The sequence below is a fragment of the Bos mutus genome, chromosome 15 (assembly GCF_027580195.1).
Source record: "Bos mutus isolate GX-2022 chromosome 15, NWIPB_WYAK_1.1, whole genome shotgun sequence".
NCBI lineage: Eukaryota > Metazoa > Chordata > Mammalia > Artiodactyla > Bovidae > Bos > Bos mutus.
The window spans coordinates 75,432,107-75,454,524 of NC_091631.1; the positions used below are offsets into that span (position 1 = coordinate 75,432,107).

At 40.6% G+C, this 22,418-nt stretch overlaps 1 protein-coding gene across 3 annotated transcripts in view; it reads right to left on the reverse strand.

Annotated features, from left to right (window-relative positions):
• Nucleotides 1-22,418, reverse strand: part of PDGFD (platelet derived growth factor D) — a 281,841-nt gene that overhangs the window by 83,187 nt on the left and 176,236 nt on the right. For 2 of the 3 annotated variants that reach the window (XM_070384346.1, XM_005887203.2), the window contains exons 2-3: nucleotides 16,873-17,077; nucleotides 11,450-11,630 (exon numbers count right to left, since the gene is read on the reverse strand). In XM_070384346.1, coding sequence (XP_070240447.1) covers nucleotides 11,450-11,630; nucleotides 16,873-17,077 — 386 coding nt within the window. The remainder of the gene's footprint in view (nucleotides 1-11,449; nucleotides 11,631-16,872; nucleotides 17,078-22,418) is intronic. The other variant, XM_005887204.2, reaches the window with a different exon arrangement.

Below are 22,418 nucleotides of genomic sequence, written 5' to 3' on the forward strand. Positions count from 1 at the left end.
GGATCAGAACACAGACAGCTCGGTGTCTGAGTGAGGCATCTGCACAGTACTCCACAGGAAACTGAAACTCATTCACAAGTGTTCAGCTGAAAGTGTCCTGATTATAGCTTTGCTTCTTCCTCTGGCAGTCACGTGCAGGAGAGACTGAAGTCAGGGAGACGCGGGGCGGGAGACCAGTCAGGAAGCAGCAAGCAGGGCCCAGCCGAGGAGCACTGATCACCTGATCAGGTATTCATGTCTCTCTCTTTTTCCATGCCTTTTCAATCTCTATTTTTTTTTTTTTCCTGCCTGGCTCCTATTTTCAATTGCAAAATAAGGGAAGAGTCACTTTGAATACATAACGCAATTTTCTCACAGGTGAAAGAAGCAATGTTGAATGGAGGTCAGCCTTAATTCACCAGGTTCCTACTGATAAAGGGATGTCACGAGTGGTTATTTCCAAGGCTAAATGAGTCCTGTCTGTATGATTGATTAATCATTCTTTGGTTCACCTGGGAGAGAAGACTGGCATCTCCCCAGTGTTCCAGGAATCTTCAATTTCCCAGACAGAATAGCTGATTCTTATATAGAAGAAGGGGGTCGCCCAGTTCTCCTTAGGACCAGAGGTGGGTAGGACTGAGTCCCCAAGGACTGCCAGCAAAGATGACTGATTGAAAAAAAAAAAAACAAACCACAAAAATCACTGTGGGTTTGGACCCTTCAGGGGCACAAAGAGCTCTGCGTACTCTTCTGGAGGAGAAAAGCTTCTCTCCATGTTACTCCCTCAGTCCACAGATATAAAGATTAATAGACATTTTTGTTTTTCTCCTTCATAGATTCCTTGTCTTTGTCACTTCTTTTGTCTTGCCTCCCACCCCCATCCCCTCTCCCCCTTGCTCTCTGGGGTGGCCTGATTCTGATGTTAGCCCCTGGAAAGGGTCTCAGCTCTCCTCTGCTCCTTCTGCTGAGCGTGGCTGGGCCTGGAGTCAGCTGTCCTGTCCTCAGTGCATTCTCCCCGCTGCTGGAGACTATCTGTCACCAGGCCTGTGATCTTCCCTGTGGTTGGAGGGGCATGTAAGTATACCTCCTGCTACTGCTGCTACTGCTAAGTTGCTTCAGTCATGTCCGACTCTGTGCGACCCCATGGACTGCAACCTACCAGGCTTCTCCATCCATGGGATTCTCCAGGCAAGAACACTGGAGTGGGTTGCCATGTCCTTCTCCAATGCATGAAAGTGGAAAGTGAAAGTGAAGTCGATCCGTCGTGTCTCACTGTTAGTGATCCCATGGACTGCAGCCTACCAGGCTCCTCCATCCATGGGATTTTCCGGGCAACAGTACTGGAGTGGGGTGCTATTGCCTTCTCCCAAGTATACCCCCTGGAGCCCTGGAAAGAATCCTTGATCCTGAATTTGTATGACAGTATTGGTGCACCCATACTTTGGCCTTGGGTCACAGCCTAATTCTCCACTCCAGTTTTACAAGAAGTCCTGAGCTTTGGCATTTTATGGACCACCATTAATAAAGTTGCTTCTTTGATCATCTTTTGACTTCTTTTGTTTTCTGGGCTTCCCAGGTGACTCTAGTAGTAAAAAAAAAAAAAAAAAAAAAAAAACCACCTGCCAATGCAGGAGAAGTAAGATATGTGGGTTTGATTCCTGGAATGGAAAGATCTCTTGAAGGAAGCCATGACAACCCATTCCAGTATTCTTGCCTGGAGAATCCCGTGGACAGACGAGCCTGGAGGGCTACAGTCTATACAGCTGCAAAAAGTCAGACATGACTGAAGCAACTTAGCATGCATGCATGCATGCATCTTTCTACTGGCAAGAATAAAGAAAGGTAGTAAATGCTTAGCAGCCTCAAGCTGAAACCCTTTGAATTAGTTCATCAGAATAGTCTGAAACGCCTGGCTTCTCTGACTTCGTGCTTTTGTTTAGGCAGCATTCTCTTCTCAGGGTCTGCTCCCCTCCCTGACCCAGTCCAGAGAAGCGTAGTGGAATACGCCACCCTCAAATATGCCACTTCGGCCTAAGAATTATATTGAGCTGAAGGCAACTGAGAAGCAGGCTCAGGAAAGGTCTCTGTTCTCCCCCTATGTGCCTAGAAACACATATGTTCATAAAGGTCGCACCTCAGCCCTCATCAGAGATGACTCTGCACCCTTAGCAGCCTACTGAGGCGCCAGAGGAGTCCACATAACAAACTTTTCTCACTAGTCCTTTGCTTCCATTTGTTCTCCCATATATTTACCTTTCCAAAATGTTCTGCCCTAGAATCTTCAAAGTCCTTTTCCATTGTCTTGTCACTTCTCTGAAAATGTATTATCCTTTGGTTAAAATGTTATATAAGCCCAGGTTCTAACCACCACTCTGACTTACTCAACTGAGTAACTCCCACGTGTGTGTGATATGTATGTGTGAATAATTTGTTTGCTTTTCTTGTTGATTTGGTTTCTGTCAGTCTAATTTACACAGTTGAAAACAGAACCTATGCGGGTAGAGGGAAAAAAAAAATACTTTTTTTTTTCTTCCCTTAGAGCAGCAAGTCCCATTTTTGTGAGATTAAGCGTTCTTCTTCCTTGTGTGCCCAGAATATTCCATGCACATTTCATCACTGCAATTCACAGTGTTTTATAATTAATATGTCTTTCTCCCTCAAAGGAATATAATTTTCTTCTTATTATCCACAGTGAGTTCTCAGAATTATCTGTTGAATTGATAAGTGAACATTAGGTAGAGATATTTTCTTACTGAGATTCACTTCTTCAAAGCTTTTTAAGAAATAAATACTGCTCTTGCTTTAAGCATATTTTTAATATGCCAATCACCTTCTAATATAATTGAATAGCTTTTTCCTTCTTCAACTTTCTCACTTTCTTCATCTACCAAAATATTAGTACATCAACAAGCACAGTTATAGAGAAAAAATGGTATGTATATAAAGAGGTCCAGTTATTTAATATCAGTGCATCTTTATGATTTTTAGGGATAAAAAGTTTACTTGTGGCAAGTCTGTATAACTTAATGCTAGATAAACAGGATACTGGACTGTCCAGGTGTCATTATACAGCATCCCTCACAAGGTTGGAAATGTGTTTACTCAGTGCCTGGGGAGTCATCTGCTCATGTGATTAGTGCATGGGTTTTATGAGGAAAATTAATTACAGTAATAAAGTACTATTTCAAACACTGCTTATGTTGGGGAGGACTAGCCAACGTGGAAGAAAACATTCCCCAAATCAGAGAACATGCAGAAGCAATATGTGTGGGGTTCTTAACTGCATCTAAGGGCCATCACAGATAAGATTTAGGGGGCTTCCCTGGTACTCTGTGCAACTTTAGATATATTTATTTTTCTTTGGATAGGGTCCACAGCTTTCATCTCTTGGATAACACATGTGTGAGCTCTGTGATCACAAACTCACAAGCTGTGTTCACTGTTTCACTAGTAAAGTTACCCAACCTGAGTTCACTGCCTCACTTATAAAAGAAGAGGGTTGGTCTAAGCATTGGTTCTCCAAGATTCTGTATTTTTCTTACAATCAGTCTTCATGCAATGCATGGTTTAATAGAAGCAGATTATAATATGCCACATGCTGCATTAAACACTTCACATACATTGCCCTGTATATTTATTCCTCACAATAACCCAGAGTTATATGCTCTTATTATTATTTTATAATATATTTTTATCATCATCAGGACTGTGTCTACCAAACTGTAAGTTCTACAAGAGTAGGAACCTTGTTGTGTTTTGTGCACTACCCAGTATTTATCAAAGTGCATGAAAAATAGTAGGTGCCCAATAAAAAGCCCTTTGAATAATACATTGAAATGAATATACAACTAGCAAAAATGCCCTGAATTCCACAGGGGAAAATACTATCATAGGATTTCATTCTACCTCACTTTCTTGTCTTCTCCTGCTTCCTTAATCCTATTTTTACCCCCTCGTCTTCTGCTCCCCACTCCATCTGCAAGAGCCCATTTCCCTTTATTCTCCTCCTATCATTTGCTTCTAGACCTAGCCATGCTCTTTGTTAAATTATCCTTTGCCCCAGGACTATATTGAATTTTGCTTTTTACTCTCTTAAGAACTCAATCAAAGTTCTCATTATGTATTCAGGTTTTCTGAACACAAGTTGATTAAAATAACTGATTCACTTAACCTTCCCAATGAGACTCCTAGTTTATCAAAAAATGTTCTTTGTAATTGGTGAAATTTTAGAACATCTGTAAAACTTTAAATAAGAATACTTATCTACCTTTGCCTAAGAATTGTTGCAACAAGACTCTGGCCTTAGGAATGATTGCTTCAACCAGTATCCTTTGATGCCCCTGGGCTTGCCAACATGCATCCTACTGCTCTGACCCTCACTTGGGGCCTTTAGGGGTATGCGTGTACTCTCATCCTGTCTGACACAGACCATGATCCTGGGTTTTCTTTCTGCTCCACACTTTGTTATCTTGTTGATACTTTCTTAGTATCTGCCCTGAGCTAACTCTCTGATTTTAGCTACCTCACCTGGTCTCAGTACTAAAAGGTTTGAGAAACATACAAAACAGGATGGGGTCAGATGAGGATAAGAAAACCTTCTGACACTCGACTGAGGGAGGATCAGCTACTGTTTTACTTCCCTCTCTTATGTTTGCCTCCTTACAGTGGCTGGAATCCCAAGATGCCAAGAGATTCACTGCTATCAAAGAAAAGATTCTTCTTTTTTCTGTTTCAGGGTTTAGCATTTGTTGCCTTTTTTCTTAAAGCATTTCTCGCATACTTCCACATGGTGTTGGTGCTGCTGGCTCCTCTTTCGGTATCAACTCAAATTTTACACACACAGATCTCCCTTGACTCTCTAAGTGGAGTGGGTCTTTTTCCAGTCATCCTCTGTGAAAATATTCTCTTTTATCCTCTTTCTAGTTATTATTGAATCTCAAAAAAATTTATGTTTGTATATATGTACTTACTTTCTTATTTACATAAATGTATATTGTTTGTTTCCACCAGACCACCTTACCTGCCTGCTGAGAAACCTGTATGAAGGTCAAGAAGCAACAGTTAGAACCGGACATGGAACAATAGACTGGTTCAAAATTGGGAAAGGAGTACAACAAGGCTGTGTATTGTCACCCTGCTTATTTAACTTATATGCAGAGTACATCATGTGGAATGCCAGGCTGGATGAAGCACAAGCTGGAATCAAGATTGCAGGGAGAAACAGCGATAACCTCAGATATGCAGATGACACCACCCTTATGGCAGAATGCTAAGAGGAAGTAAAGAGTCTCTTGTGAAGGTGAAAGAGGAAAATGAAAAAGTTGCTTAAAACTCAACATTCAAAAAAAAAAAAACAACTAAAATCATGGCATCCAGATCCATCACTTCATGGCAGATAGATGGGGAAACAATGGAAACAGTGATAGATTTTATTTTCTTGGGCTCCAAAATCATTGCAGATGTGACTGCAGCCAAGAAATTAAAATGTTTGCTTCTTGTAAGAAAAGCTATGACAAACCCAGACAGTGTATGAAAAGGCAGAGACATTGCCAACAAAGTATAGTCAAAGCTATGGATTTTCTGGTAATCATGGATGGATGAGAGAGCTGGACCATAAAGAAGTCTGAGCAATGATAAATTGCTGCTTTTGAACTGTGGTGTTAGAGTAGACTCTGGAGAGTCCCTTGGACTGCAGGAAGATCAAGCCAGTCCATCCTAAAGGAAATAAACCCTGAATATTCATTGGAAGGACAGATGCTGAAGCTGAAACTCCAATACTTTGGCCACCTGCTGCATAGAGCTAACTCATTAGAATAGACCCTGATGCTGGAAAAGATTGAAGGCAGGAGGAGAAGGGGACGATAGAGGATGAGATGGTTGGATGGAATCACTGACTCAATGGACATGAGTTTGAGTAAGCTCTAGGAGTTGGCGATGGGCAGGGAGCCCTGGCGTGCTGCAGTCCATGGGGTCACAAACAGTTAGACACGACTGAGTGACTGAACAACTATATGAGATCCTGAGGACAAAGATCTGCCTATCTTTCTCACAGCTGTATTTCCAGGACCCTAGACTGAGCTTGGTCTAGCATACAGTAGGTATTTAATAAATAATACTGCATCTCTCTTATTGCCAAACCTTCAGTAGGATATACTGAAATGAAGTGGAGGGAAACAGGATCTGCCTTGTGATGACCATCCTCATCTTGACCATCCTTGGCTCTACAAATAGTCCTGGCTGATGTGATCAGAACAACCAGGGATGTTAAAAAACCTTCAACAATTTTGATCTGACAATGGAAATAAACATGGAATTTCCATATTTTGTAGAGAAAATGAATAAGGTCCTTTAGTTTCTAGCTTTGAGAATTTAGTTTATGGCAATAATAATGAATTGCCCATCATTATTTTGTTTTTGTTTCACCAACTGGCAAGTTTTAGGTGAGCAAAATTAGAATCTGTGAAAGCTATTACAAATCAGAATCTTCGTTATTAACTCATTGGCCTTATTCTTCCTTTTTCTTTGCAACCTCATCTTCTTCTTTTCCATCCCCTTCCTTTTCTGCATCTATTTTAAATAATTATTTATAATGCAAAACCATGATTCATGTGGAGTTTAAACCTCAATGGAAATTTTGACTGTGCTACTTGAAGTTGATTCAAACTACAGAGGTACACAGTTAGTAACAGATAAAATTGCTTTTTTAATCTTAGAAAATGTTTATAAGGTATTATTAAATTCAATTTAAAAAATAAACTAGAGTTTGTTAATAAAACAAATGGGCTAGCTTTCAAGTAATTTAATTTTTACTTTAATATTTAATATTTTAATGTAAATCATCTATATATCAATACAAGTTTTAAAAATAATTTTTTGAATTAAAATATACTTTTCATTAAACACAGGTTTCCCTGGTGGCACAGATGGTAAAAGCATCTGCCTGCAATGTGGGAGACCCGGGTTCGATCCCTGAGTCAGGAAGATCCCCTGGAGAAGGAAATGGCAACCCACTCCAGTATTCTTGCCTGGGAAATTCCATGGATGGAGGAGCCTGGGGGGGCTACAGTCCATGGAGGCGCAAAGAGTCAGACATGACTGAGCGACTTCACTTCCACTTTCATTAAACACATATATACAAATAAAAGGCTTTTTTAATGTTTGTCACAATATGAAATGAAATGCTTTTACTTTGGAGGTCAGAAGTGAATTATGGTCAGAAGTATGTGTATATGTGCATACATACACACACACAGTGACAACTGGGCTGTTTGTATATGTCTGCCAAGTTCACTTATCACCTGATGATACATTAATAATTACACCAGTGATAATGATAACAATAAGAACAGTAGGTATTTGTATAATTTTACCAAGTTCCAGGCAGGGTGCTTTACAAACATTACTTAACCCAGTAACTAGTTAACTGTATATCAGGCAGCATGATCACAATCTTACAGATGACAAAACTGAGCCTTTGGTCAGTAAGAAGCAGAGCTGAAATTCACACACATGCTTGCAGACTTCTTTGCATACCACACGCTTGGAGTCTAATAATTGACACCTTTCCAATAATCTACTTAATGGTCTTCAAAAAGATTCCTAACAATCCAATCAATCCATTCATTCCCCAATAAACTAAATTTGCGATGGCAGAGCCTAATTTATTTAGACAAACACATTTTGCTAACAATTTGATAACATTATCCATTCTGCTTCGTTATGCTCTCTGATGGTATCTGTTGTTTTTACTGTGTTGTGTGGTCTGTCGTGTCCGACTTCTTGTGACCCCATGGACTATAGCCCATCAGGCTCCTCTGTCCATGGAATTTGCCAGGCAAGAATCCTGGAGTGGGTTGCCATGTCCTACTCCAGGAGATCTTCCCAACCCAGAGACTGAACACATGTCTCTTGCACCTCCTGCATTGACAGGCAGACTCTTTACTACTGTGCCACCTGGGAAGTGCTGATGGTTATCTATCCTCCTCAACTGAGTGAAATTAGGAAAGAAAACTCAGTAGGAGAGAAAAAATTGAAATATGAAATTGAATCATTTTCTCAGTAGGAGTCAATTCAACAAAGATCATCACTAGCCATGTATAAGGCACTGTGTAGAATACACACAGGACACTTGTCCTACCTTCAAATGGGTCATTGCTATTGATCATATCTGGAGGAGACACACACACACACACACACTTAGCGATGGCAAAGATAGGACCATTATCACCATTATTTATTGAGCACTCCCACTATATCCTAGGTGCTATTATAAGTATTTGCTATTAATTTAAAATCTCACACCAACTCCAATTATTATCCACATTTTATGGTTATACAACCAAAAGGTAAGAGACTCATTCTACATGACACATTAATAATTGGGGAAACATTCTTTGAATCAAAATTAGCTTTGTAGCAATGTGGTCCCCTATGGCTGTGCTGCCTTGCCCTAGGAAAGAATGTGATAGGTGTTGGAAAAAAAGGTAAATCATTGAATGAGCACATCAGACAAAATTGTAGCAATTATAAGAATAATTGCTAACCAAAACTAAATGATCATGATGTTATCCCATTAGTCAGTCTCCCATACTTTGCTGGAGTGAAAAATAGACTAAAAATGTACACCAGACTTATTCTAAAAATGTTATAAGCATGGGAACCATGTAGATGTGGTTCTAGTGCAGTAGGCTCTTATGGTCCTGGGCACCTGTAACTTATAGCCTCAAGGGAGGCCCTTGTACAACAGGAGAGTCTTGAGGTAGGAAGAAGAGAGGCATTTGATGGAAGACTGAGAAGTGGAAAGGTAGAGATGAGAAGGGAGGTGGTTTTGACTTATCCAAATAGCTATGCACCATTTTCTAAGAGCACAGTGATTGCTCAGGAATTATTATCAGTCCAAATTTCCCCAGCACCTGCCATGCCTTAAAGGAGCAATTGCAAAACAGCTGCCTCCAAATTCGAGCGGCTTTGTAGGTCTATACAACATTTTAAAATTCATTATTTAAATACACCTAAAGGAGGCTTGTCATTTTTTCTAGTTTCATGAGATATAATTGACATACAGCACTGTATAATGTGGGAAGCATAATGATATGACTTATATACATCAGAGCTCACTATTTTTAATCCCACTGTCTCCCTCTAATTTTATATAGGGCTAACCGTGTTTTTTTTTTTTTTTTTTTTCACTAAGAGTTTTAAGTCTGGTCTCTGTAGCATTTGATTTCATAAACTCTGCTTTAAAGGTTTTCCAAGAAAAATTTAAGCATGAATAAAATGACCTTTCCAAAACATTGGTCAAATCATAAACGATCCCTGTTGAACAAGGTTCAAATAGAAGAGTTTATCAAAAAGTCACACAGATCTAGAGTTTATATACACCTGAAGGTTACGCTCATTCTACCTCTTGGAATTCAGCCACCAAAGCACTTTGGCCCTAATTGATCATATTTAGTGCCAGAAGCCTATTAGGAGCGAAAAGGGAGCCTGGAGCTATTTGCAATGAATGCAGACCAAGAGGCTGGTATAACAAAAAAATGTACGACAGCCATCATTTCTAAAAAACACAACTGAATGTACTAGTGGAGGTGAATAAGTGAGTGAGTGGAGTCGTGCCAAAGAGTTTACATCCAAACTATAGTCTGTCCAACACTCCACTTAACAGCAGCCAGGAAATGAGTGACAAACCTGCACTATAAGCCAAAACACCTCAAACGAAAATACTCCCTTTTCCTTAAATCCACATCTGCACTGCCTGTTTCAACGAAAAGGAGTTATTTTGCCTTAAAGACATAATACTAGAGTTAGTGTGTTTCTAACTGACTTATGGATCATTTAAGTTAGTCATAACCAAAGCTTCACAAAAAGCATATACACGAGCACTAACAGTCCTTGATACATTGAGGGAATAAAACAGGTCCTTAACTAAGCCATTCTGCCACATCACCAGTCCAACATGCTGAGACTGCTTTGTCCATGAAAAATTGAGAACAGATGCATCACTGAACACATTAAAGGCAAAGAAATGCAGAAACCAAAGGTTCATACTTCCATTTTAATGCTGAGCAGCACTGCATGAGTATGCAATAATGTATATCATGCTTGATGGATTATTCCCAAATTAAAGTAGAACCAGGATCACCACATGCATTTTTTCATTTATAGTATTCTGATGTAGAATTCACTTAGTATTTAATAACTTATCATAATGCAAAATAAAAGAGAAGAAACCACATTAGATTTGAAAAAATCAAGATTTTTTCCTACTCTAAATTTAACTCATATGAGGAAAAACCCCACAAATTGACTCCATTTGTAGTACTGTGTTCCATTTTGGCAACCACATTTTGAAAAGGGGTAGCAATAAACTGAATGAGAGTTAGTGACGCTGCCAGGTGAGCAAGAGGCAATATGCTATGAACGACTCAAGGATTCAGAGATATTTAATCTATCCTAAAGGTAACACATAGGCAAAATTATCCCAACTTCTCCCTGCGCTTCATCTGCAACACCCAGTCCTTCTGTCTCATTACTCATCATTAGTTCTTACTGCTTTGTAACTGTCACTTCCACCAGACTATCAACTCCAGGAGGGTCAAGGACCCTGTCTTCTTGCTTGCCTTTTGTCTACTACACCTATCAGAGTGTCTGATAATAAGCAGGAACTTTACGTGTGGGCATGTGCTCAGTTGCTTTGCGACCCCATGGACTGTAGCCCGCCAGGCTCCTCTGTCCATGGAATTTTTCAGGCAAGAATATTAGCATGGGTTGGCATTTCCTCCTCCAAGGAACTTTAATAGTTTTACTAATGAATGACTGAGTAAAGGAGATCCATGACCATGTATGACCCAACAACTAGACTTAACTACAAGGTAGATTATACGTCAATATGAGGTTGAACATCTTCTAACAGAAGCATTTAAAGTTTAAAATGGCTGCCGAGGTGCAGACGTGAGAGCAAAAACAAACATGGGTAGAGTAAGCAAAAATCAACCTTTGGGTCCTGAATTATATTCCAGTCTTTAAGATGCTTGCTAACTCTGAGGTTCTATGATTATACCATAGGTCATTCCCAAATTTGGGTCATAATTTAAACTAAAATTGGAACTCTTCTGTGATTGGAATTACATAGACAATTTCTCAAATATCACAAAGCTTCTCTTTGGCTGTACATTTATTTTGCTGAATCAAAGGGAAAACGGTATATGCTTTACTGTAAACAATTTTACTTTTTCTATTCACTGTGCTTTCTTTCCAAATGCTTGGGCCCCAAGCATTGATTGAACAGATCTAAAATGGCATTCCTCACTAAAGAAAATTTTGACATTTTGGCCACAAAGCAGGGACAAAGCATGCCACAGGCAATTAACACCGTTCAGTTTCACACCACTGAATTTAATCACAGAAAATGATCTCCAAACTTCATTTAACCAGTGTCTGCTTTTAATCATAGGGTGGTTACGCTACTTACCACAAAAGAATAATAAATCTTGAATCCAGGTTTAGCCACAAAGTAGTCATCAGACTTGAACGTTATTTTAATCTGGTTTGTTCTTGATATTATCCTTGGAGGAACTTCCTTGTGTCCACACCATCGTCCTCTAATAACAGTACTGGTTTCAGATATGTCTTCAACTTCTACAAAATCATACCTGGTACCAATTTAACATAAATAAGTTTTGATTAAAATAGACTTTGAAATTCATACTTTCATTGAGAAATTAAAACTAACATATGTGATTTCTTATGACCTATTATCTGAAATGAAGTTTAGAAGAAAAATCAGTTCTTGGATTAGATTTCTCAAATTCAAACTTCAACAATCTATTCTGAGGAAAAACTTTTATACACTTTCAGCCTATTCTCCTTGAGTGAGTGAAAGTTGCTCAGTCGTGTCCGACTCTTTGTGACCCCATGGACTGTAGCCCACCAGGCTCCTCTGTCCATGGGATTCTCCAGGCCAGAATACTAGAGTGGGTTGCCATGCCCTCCTCCAGGGGATCTTCCCAACCCAGGGATCAAACCCAGGTCTTCTGCATTGCAGGGAGATTCTTTTTTTTTTTTTAATTGGAGGCTAATTACTTTACAATATTGTAGTGGTTTTTGCCATACACTTACATGAATCAGCCATGGGTGTACATTTGTTCCCCATCCTTAACCCCCCTCCCACCTCCCTCCCCACCCCATCCTTCAGGGTCATCCCAGTGCACCAGCCCTGAGCACCCTGTCTCATGCATCGAACCTGGACAGGAGATCTGTTTCACATATGATAATATACATGTTTCAATGCTATTCTCTCAAATCATCCCATCCTTGCCTTCCCCCACAGAGTCCAAAAGACTGTTCTTTATATCTGTGTCTCTGTTATCTCTCATATAGGATCATTGTTGCCATCCTTCTAAATTCCATATATATGTGTTAGTATACTGTATTGGTGTTTTTCTTTCTGAATTACTTCACTCTGTATAATAGGCTCCAGTCATCCATCTCATTAGAACTGGTTCAAATGCATTCTTTTTAATGGCTGAGTAGTATTCCATTGTGTATCCCAGCTTTCTTATCCATTTGCCTCCTGAGGGACATCTAGGTTGCTTCCATGTCCTAGCTATTGTAAACAGTGTGCGGGGAGATTTTTTACCATCTGAGCCAACAGGGAAGCCCAAGAATACTGGAATGGGTAGTCTATCCCTTCTCTAGGGGATCTTCCCAACCCAGGGATTGATCAGGGGTCTTCTGGATTGCAGGCAGATTCTTTACCAGTTGAGCTAACAGGGAAGCCTCATCAGATCAGACCAGATCAGTTGCTCAGTCCTGTCCGACTCTTTTCGACCCCATGAATTACAGCACGCCAGGCCTCCCTGTTCATCACCAGCTCCCGGAGTTCACTCAGACTCACGTCCATCAAGTCAGTGATGCCATCCAGCCATCTCATTCTCTGTCGTCCCCTTCTCCTCCTGCCCCCAATCCCTCCCAGCATCAGAGTCTTTTCCAATGAGTCAACTCTTCCCATGAGGTGGCCAAAGTACTGGAGTTTCAGCTTTAGCATCATTCCTTCCAAAGAAATCCCAGGGCTGATCTCCTTCAGAATGGACTGGTTGGATCTCCTTGCAGTCCAAGGGACTCTCAAGAGTCTTCTCCAACACCACAGTTCGAAAGTGTCAATTCTTTGGCGCTCAGCCTACTTCACAGCCCAACTCTCACATCCATACATGACCACAGGAAAAACCATAGCCTTGACTAGATGAACCTTTGTTGGCAAAGTAATGTCTCTGCTTTTGAATATGCTATCTAGGTTGGTCATAACTTTCCTTCCAAGGAGCAAGCATCTTTTAATTTCATGGCTGCAGTCACCATCTGCTGTGATTTTGGAGCCCAGAAAAAGAAAGTCTGACACTGTTTCCACTGTTTCCCCATCTATTTCCCATGAAGTGGTGGGACTGGATGCCATGATCTTCGTTTTCTGAATGTTGAGCTCTAAGCCAACTTTTTCACTCTCCACTTTCACTTTCATCAAAAGGCTTTTGAGTTCCTCTTCACTTTCTGCCATAAGGGTGGTGTCATCTGCATATCTGAGGTTATTGATATTTTGGGAAGCCTCATAACTCTTCCTAAATTGTTAAAAATCAAAATAGACTACTTTCTGAGCATCTAGCTTATAAAGGTTTTCCTGGAGAAGCCAATAAATATAATCTCTTGTCATGTTTTAGGAGATGTAGCTCCAGTTGTGTGCATGCGTGCATGCTCAGTTGCTTCAGTCATGTCCCCTCTTTGATTCTATGGACTGCAGCCCTCCAGACACCTCTGTCCATGGGATTCTCCAGGCAAGAATACTGGAGTTGGTTGCCAGGACCTCCTCCAGGGGATCTCCCTGACTCAGGGATTGAACAAGCATCTCCTGCATTACAGGCGGATACTTTACCGCTGAGCCACTGGGTAAGCCTGTAGCTTCAATTATATACCCACATGTTTACTATATCAAATTTTTAAACAAATTCCCATTTGGAATTAATTTACCACATCCAGCATTTCTGTAGGAAAGGAAATGGTCTATACCTACACAGCATGAAAAATCAACAATTTCATTGTAGAAAATAAATGATAAAATTATAAAATAAACAACTATTTTCTCTTTGTGGAACCTATCTTTTGGAAGGATTATATCATAAACAATGACATTTATCATAATCAAAAGCACATGCCTTTAGCAGTGATGTGCCCTAGCCAGTATTGAACATATCTGGGCTGTGTGTGAATGAGGGTAAGACCGTGGGTTCATCATTGACACTGGTCAGAGAAACAGAGAATTGCAGGATTGAACATCATTGACACTGGTCAGAGAAACAGAGAATTGCAAGATTGAAAAAGACAGGAGAGGCATTTTAGATATTCCATGCAGCCATTAGATCCTCAAAGTCCCTGCACAATATTCCACTCTTTTGTTGCAGAGTAAAACACGTTCAGAGACAGAATCACTTCTTCTGAGATACCCCACATCTTCAAACATTCTACTTGAGAGCTGAACTGTGTGCCTTTCAGTTCTGGTCCTCAGCACCCTGCCCTTCAGTCACCTTTTCCCCATATGACTTCAGATGCTAAAGTCACAGGGCACACGATGAACACTCAGGGCACACACTCAGTGTGAACAGTGGCAGAAGTCTCATATCTACTTTATATTTTCCTGTCATGATTACCAAAAGGAGTCAGCATGAGAACCATCACATCTGAATATGAAGAAAACCCAATACGGTTTAACTAGTCTTCATACACCTCAGAGCTCTTATTGGATGGGGCAGGGTGATCTAAGAAGCAGGTAAGCATAATAAAATGCTGACTCAGTTTCATTGAAAATAGTCTATGGGGCCTTTATCTCCTTTGCCTCTGTTTCCTAATGAACAAAATAAGAAGGTTTATGTAATTTTACCAGCTGAATATCTCTTGAGCACTACGCAAATTAACTACTTGATATATGGTGGTTGGAAAGTGAAAAGTACTAAGATAGAATCATCATTAGAGCAATAAATATTACAATGTAGACATCAAGGAAGTTTTGCAACAGATGGGAAGAAACAACTTCATTTCATTTTATATACAATGTATGTGAATCATATTCACTACACTAAGCAAAAGTATACTTGAAACTTTAATAACACAAGAGGTCACTTTTGTCTTTTAGATAACCTATTAGCACAATTTTCATTCTCAAAGCTCCATTTTGGTTTTCAAGGAGGGTCCTGATCTCTTCCCCTTCTTCCTTTCTCCTCTACCTCTTACTTCTCTACCTCCCTCTATAAATTTTTAGGAGCAACTTGATTTGATGAATGGTCTGGGGATCCTTTAGTCCGTCCTAAAGGAAATCAACCCTGAATACTCGTTGGAAGGACTGATGCTGAAACTGAAGCTCCAGTACTTTGGCCACCTGGTACAAAGAGCTGACTCACTGGAAAAGACCCTGATGCTGGGAAAGATTGAAGGCAGGAGGAGAAGGGGGTGACAGAGGATGACACGGTTAGATAGCATCAACGACTCAATGGACATGAATTTGAGCAAACTCTGGGAGATGGTTAGGGACAGGGAGGCCTGGTGTGCTGCAGTCCATGGGGTTGCAAAGAGTTGGACACCACTTAGCAATTGACCAACAATTGGGGGAAAAGTCATCCTTAATTTCCTCTATTTTTAAGGTCAGGACGCCCAAAGGGTTTAGTCACTACCAGATCAAAACCCTGTGCGGGAGTGGAGACCAGTATCTCTTCAATGACATCATCTTTAATAATCTTTTAACACTGGCCTTGTTGTTTGTTTACATGATCTCTCCCTCTCTCCCTTTTTTTTAAGCACAGAAAATGAATTCTCCCTTTCAAGGTTGAAAAGACACAAGATCTCCTCAAGCTTATTCTCTCTGTAAATATTAACTGGCTCTTCCTGCATGTATCCATCTTTACTTTCCAGCATACATTAGCCTCTATGGTCCTAGAAAGTAATAGTGAGTGCTATTATTCTTGAAAAAAATAGCAACATAATAAAAACTGTCAGTGTAATAAACATGCAACAGAGGATAGCCAAATTTGAGACACCTGATTTTTATTATTCAAAGTAAAATAAACCTACTGAAAGGATTTAGCAGTTTAGTAGTAGTTCATTGGCAATGCAGAACAAGTGCACGCGGTAAAGTACAAGGAGGAAAAAAAAAATCCTCCGCATCTTACACATGCTTATTAAAGGAATAAGATGCTGTGAGCGGACAATTTGAAGAACAGCAGCCAAGACTTGCTCTGAAAAATATGCTCAAAAGGGAGAAGACTATCTCAGTGCAGCTTTCATTTTCTACTGACCCCGAAATTGCAGGAAGAAACAGACCTCTGAGGAGGAGCACACTGGCCTTGGGAGCTTGTCTTCTCTCTTTTTACATGTATCTGAGGCCTTAAAATTATTATTTCAGGTAACGGCTTGGCAGGGTCCTCGCCATCACCCTCTCCCAGCGCTAGGTCAGTTCCTGGAGCCCAGCAGCGGGTACACTCCTCAAGTCCTGAGAAGCTCGCACTCGGGCCATGGGACATGGTTGCTGGTGACCTGGGAGACCAGATGTGTCCAGCTGCTCACAAAGGCGGTTCTAGGCCTGGCCCAGAAAAAAGAATCACCCAGATCCCCCTTCTCTGGAAGTCACACAGCCTGGCTCTGCCAGTTGCAAGAGTGAGCTTCTGTGAGTCTTGCCAGGTTACCAGGCCTCCACAGAGACTGTGCTTCAATTTATGTTGTACATTAGGACGGACATAAAGGCTTTCTGAAAAAGAAGTCACGTATTTTGGATAGGGCCCAAATGAGAACTTTGATGCAATGTTTTAAATCTTTTCTTCACCTTGGAATTTTACCCTAATATGGATTTCATTTCACACTCACCTACAGATATCATTTTCGGCTTCCTCTAATCCAAACTGATTGTCAAAGGCTAGCTGTATCCTTGTTTTCTCCTGGGAGTGGAGCCGCCAGGTCAGAAGCAGGTTGCGAGGGTAGCTGTTTGGGAAGCGGGGACTCTGCACATGGCCATGTCCTGTCACCTCGATGGTCTCGTCTCTTCGGTACAAGTCTGTGAGGTGATTGCTCTCTGTTAGTAGTCACAACTTGTAGAAATTAGTATGTTGCTCCAATTACAGGAAAGCAAAAAAAGAACAGTTTAAAACACATCACATTGCAAAGCACTTCTTGATTGTGTTTAAAAACATTAAGGCCAAATGGCAGCTTTGTGGTTAAACAAACAACATCCATGTTTTTTTCTACTACTCCTGTCTCCTCAATTCTTCATAAAGCTAGACTTGACTCCTAATATTTGATACTTTGGGAGCTCTCTTAACATTATTTTTGACAAGCAAAATTAACGATCATCTCAGAACTCAGACTCATTTCAATTGGAATTAAAATGAGCAAGTAATTTCAAATAGTTCACCTTTCCTTTTTCCATGTAATATAGCTGACCCTTGAGCAACACGGGTTTGAACTGTGTGGGTCTATGAATTTTTTTTGATAAATATATATGTGTATATATATATATATACACACACATACAGTTGAAACAGGAGGGAAGGGGGAGAAGCAGGCAGGGCATGATATAACCATGATGAAGACTGGTTAGAACTAACTTTGTCCAAGATGTAGGAAGCATCAACTTGCAGTAGACCTAGCGCCTCATCTCACGCTTGCTAGCATGTTAAATGACACACCCATTGGCACCATGAGAATTTTGAGGCCAACCATAAAAGGTCAGATATTGTGCTGTGACCTAATTCCTGGAAATCCCTGCCTCTTCCCCCAAATAATTGGAATAATCCTCCCACTAATTAGCCTATGAAATTACCCAGTCCACAAAAAGTATCCACACTGTATACTGAGGCTCTCTTCTTGCTTTCTGAGATGGCCCACACTCTGCGAAGTGTGTCTGCCTTTAAAGACATCCATTTACTATCACTTCATCTCTGAATCCTTTCATGACAAAGCAAGAACCATAAATTCATCAGCAACATTGTAAATGCACTTTCTCTTTTGACTTTCTTGACATTTTATTTTTTCTAGTTCACTTTATTGTAGAATATATAATACACATAACATACAAAATATGTTAATCAACTGTTTAGCAGGAAGGCTTCTGGGGACTTCTATTGTGGGCCAGTGATAAAGTATCCACCTTCCAATGCAGGAGACATGGGTTCAATCCGTGGTCAGGGAACTCAGATACCACATGCCATAGTAACTAAGCCCACGCAACAACTAGAGAAGCCCACGTGGCACAGTGAAGACCTAACACAGCTCAAAACCAACCAAACAAACAAAAGCCAAAGAGGGGGAAAAAAAGTAATGTTTTTGGCCAACAGTGAAGTATGAGTAAAGTTGGTTGTGGGTGCGGAGACAAAAGTTTTATGTGGATTTTTGACTGTAGGGTGTGTGTGTATGTGTGTGAGTGTGCATGTTCTTAGTTGCGCAGTGGTGTCTGACTCTTTGCCATCCCATGGACTGTAGCCCACCAGGCTCCTCTCTCTATGGGATTTTCCTGGCAAGAATACCGGAGTGGGTTGTGTCAACTACAAATTGGTGTTTGCCAAGAACATTTGCCACCTGCCTCTGCAGAGACTGAATCCTGTGCTGCTGCAGCTGTTGAACCTCAACATGCCCTGAAGGCAGTTCAGGGTGGACAGTGAGGCACTCTGCGCTCCAGGGAAACTGGGGAACAGGTCTTTAGATAGTCAGATATTTCCAGAAACTGATTTCATGATCCAAATCCATGCATCTCCTCACATCTAGAAAAGCATTAAATCCCTTCATGGTGACATCAGCTTCTTGTGACTAACAGAAAACCTTTTGTAAAGTAAGTACTTGACTGCTCTGAATTCCCCCTTCACAACATCTTATATATTGACCTTCCCCACTGCCTTTTTTGAACAATTCCTTAGAGGTATCTGAGGTGCTGTCTCCTGGGCTGCAGTCTTCATTTTGCCCCATTAAAACTTAACTTGCAAGTCTCACTTTGCATCTTGTTAGTCAACAGTTGCCATGCCCTTTTCCTGGGGACCTTTCTGACCCAGGGATCAAACTTGCACCTCCTGCGCTGCAGGAGGATTCTTTACTGCTGAGCCAGGGGGAAGTCCTGGTAAGGTACTGGCATCCCTAAACCTCACTTTGTTCACGGATTAACTGTACAAACACATTTTTTTTTTCATTGACAGAGGAACAGTATATCGTCAATGATTAGCACAGGAGGTACTCAATAAATATTGCTGAATGAATGAATGAGTGAGTGAAACAAGTGAGTGAAAAGCAAATTAAAGACTCTCATGATATTTAATGACCATGTATTTTTTAATCAAATGGCATTTTCCAGTTGTTTCTCCCTCATAAAAGATTATAATTTTTGGCCTTCATTGTTGCTGACTTAAAATAGTTCCAATTCTAATTCTATTTTCCGTATATTGTATAATAAAGAACTTGTCTGATCTTTGTCCTGGGTTCCTAAAAGGGAACTTCTAATCCCTTAGAATTCCGAAGTGACTTTATTATTTATAGTAGGCCCTTGGGGCCAAACCTGATTTTATGTTGATGGGGTGATTCACTGTGGGTCCCTAAGTAGTTTCAGGATGGGGACTGGCTATGATAGAAAGACTAAACACGTGACTTTCAGCTCTGACACCAGTCTGACTTCCCAATGTCCCTGAGGTAAGGTGTCTTGGAGTCTTAGCCTATTGCCAGTGAGCCAATCAATCATATCTATAGAATGAAACTCTTATAAAAACTCTGGTCACTGTGGCTTGGGGGAGTTTCCTGGTTCATGACACACACATATGCTGGGAGGGTGACATATCCTGAGGACATGAAGCTTCATGCTTAAATCTTCCCAGACCTCTCCCTAAGTGTCTCTTTGTTTGGCTGGTCCTGATTTGTATCCTTTATCGTAAAACTGTAGTTATAACTACAGTGTTTTCTTGAATTCTCTAAGTTTTTCTAGCAAATTATCAAGTCTGAGGGGCTTATAGGAAGCCCTCGGTTTAACTGTGAATTGGTAAGGAGTATGGGTAACCTGGGTACCTCACAATTTTCAGCAGGTGACTGAAGATCAGTCTTGGGACCTGGGCTCTTAACCAGTGACATCTGACCTAACTGCAGGTGGTCTGCATGAGAATTGCACTGCTCAGTGGGCCCATTTTTCCTATCTCCCAGTGTCCAGAGTTCTTTGCATTTTAGATTTTGACATTTTAGGCCCCTCTGTAAGCAGAACTGCAGCCACAGTCTATTTGCGTCCTCCCACAGAGAGTTGACTCCGAAGCCTATAATTCAGTGAGCCTGGTCAGGGAGGCCTAAATTGCTGGTGGAAACCACTGAAAGATTGGGCTGTGGAGGGTGGTTGTTAAAGCTTCCAAAATAAGACAAAGGGGATGAACAAGGAGTCAGCATGTGAGATGCAAAAGCTTCTCTCCCTTTTACAAACATTCTGATATGGATGGGAATTTCAATTTTTCTTTGCTTTTTTTTTTTTTTTTGACTAATTCAGTGTTTAGTGTTTTGTGCTTGCCCGGCTAGCTTTTGTGTGGGAGACAGCCTTAGGAAGAGCAAAGGTAGCTAGAGGAGCAGACGTCCCTAGTCCCAGCCTCTTGACCAGGAGACCAGAGCACCAGCTCTGCAGTCATGTTCCATGCTCTGGTCCCAAGTTTGATGCTCTTTAACTATCTGTAACAGAAGGTAGTTTTCCTTCTTAGCCTGAAATTTGCTAGAGGCAATTTTAGATCCTTTGCTATCTATAATCACTTTGACTTCTGAATCACATTGTTTATATATAATTTATAACCTCATGCCAAACTCAGGGCTATTCTTGGCAGAAGAGCTGTGATGATTTATAGAGATAACTCCGAAGTGTTATATACAAAGTCACATTCCTCAATGAAGGCATTTACTTTGGTGTTCCAATAATAACTAGCACAGTATGTCAGGAACTCCTCCAGTAAGTTGTTTAAATTCATTACTACATTTAATCCTCACAACAACTGTATGCAATTAGTAATATCCCCACTTCACAAAGAAGGCTCAGAGAGTTCAAGAAACTTATGACCTCAGGGCATAAAGCAGGTGATGAAATCAATATCTGACCCTAGACTATCTTCAGCGGAGAAGGCAATGGCACCCCACTCCAGTACTCTTGCCTGGAAAATCCCATGGACGGAGGAGCCTGGAAGGCTGCAGTCCATGGGTTTGCTGAGTGTTGGACATGACTGAGTGACTTCACTTTCACTTTTCACTTTCATGCATTGGAGAAGGAAATGGCAACCCACTCCAGTGTTCTTGCCTGGAGAATCCCAGGGACAGGAAGTCTGACGGGTTCCTATCTATGGGGTCACACAGAGTCGGACATGACTGAAGTGACTTAGCAGCAGCAGCAGCAGACTATATTCAGAGCACACATTCTTAACCAGAACACTGTATGAGTTGTTAAACTACAAAAATATGAAATACATCATTTTTCATAGGAATAATTTTGACTTATGTTTTACATGGCAAGAATATAAGTTCTTATTTTACATTTTAATACAGAAAGAGGTTCACATAGTCATTACTTTGGGTTATGAATTTGATGCCTTTAAAAAAGTGAATTAAAATGAAAGAAAAAGCCAAAATGTTTTTATTCTGTCCCTCTTTGGCAAACTGAGTTCGCCCAACCAAGTATCCCTGGAGCTCATTAAATCCTTGGAGACACTATCACTTACTTTGGGATTCATCTTGAACAACTGTTGTTCTCAGAGTGTGATCCCCAAGATCAGCATCATCAGCTGGGAATTTGTCGGAAATGCAAATTATCAGACCTTATCCCAGACCTACTAAAGCAGAAAGGCTGGGGGTGGAGCCCAGCACTATTATTTTAACAAGGCCTCCAGGTGATTCTGAGCTCCCTAAACTGTGAGAACCACTGACCATATCATTCTTTCTGCTCTTGTGCTCCTCATTCTTGACTTCCCAGGCTCCTTCACTGCCTTGCTTGACTCTATATCTCATATATGAATTTTCATCTTACCTCCCTGCCTGATGACCTGTCTTGGGCTCACTTTCCTGTCTTTGACCTTGAAACATTCTAGAGGACATCATATTATATAAATACAGAATGAACTAGGGTAAGAACTATCTAGTTTGGAAATTACCTTATCTAACGTTTCCCATTTCATGGAACAGTCACTCTTGGTCCCAGTAGACACATCTGGTAACCTACTGCTTCAAGTTATGTTTAAGGAGGAATGAAATCACAAATAATGGTTTATTTTTTCTTCTCAGATCATAATATTATCTACGACGGCATGTGATCTAAATGGTAAATGCTGTTATTAAAGTAAGAATTAAAATACTTCATCAGTGATTCCATAGGAATAAATGGTGATCTCTGCAGACTGTGGCACCTCACACAAATTCAGTGGAACATA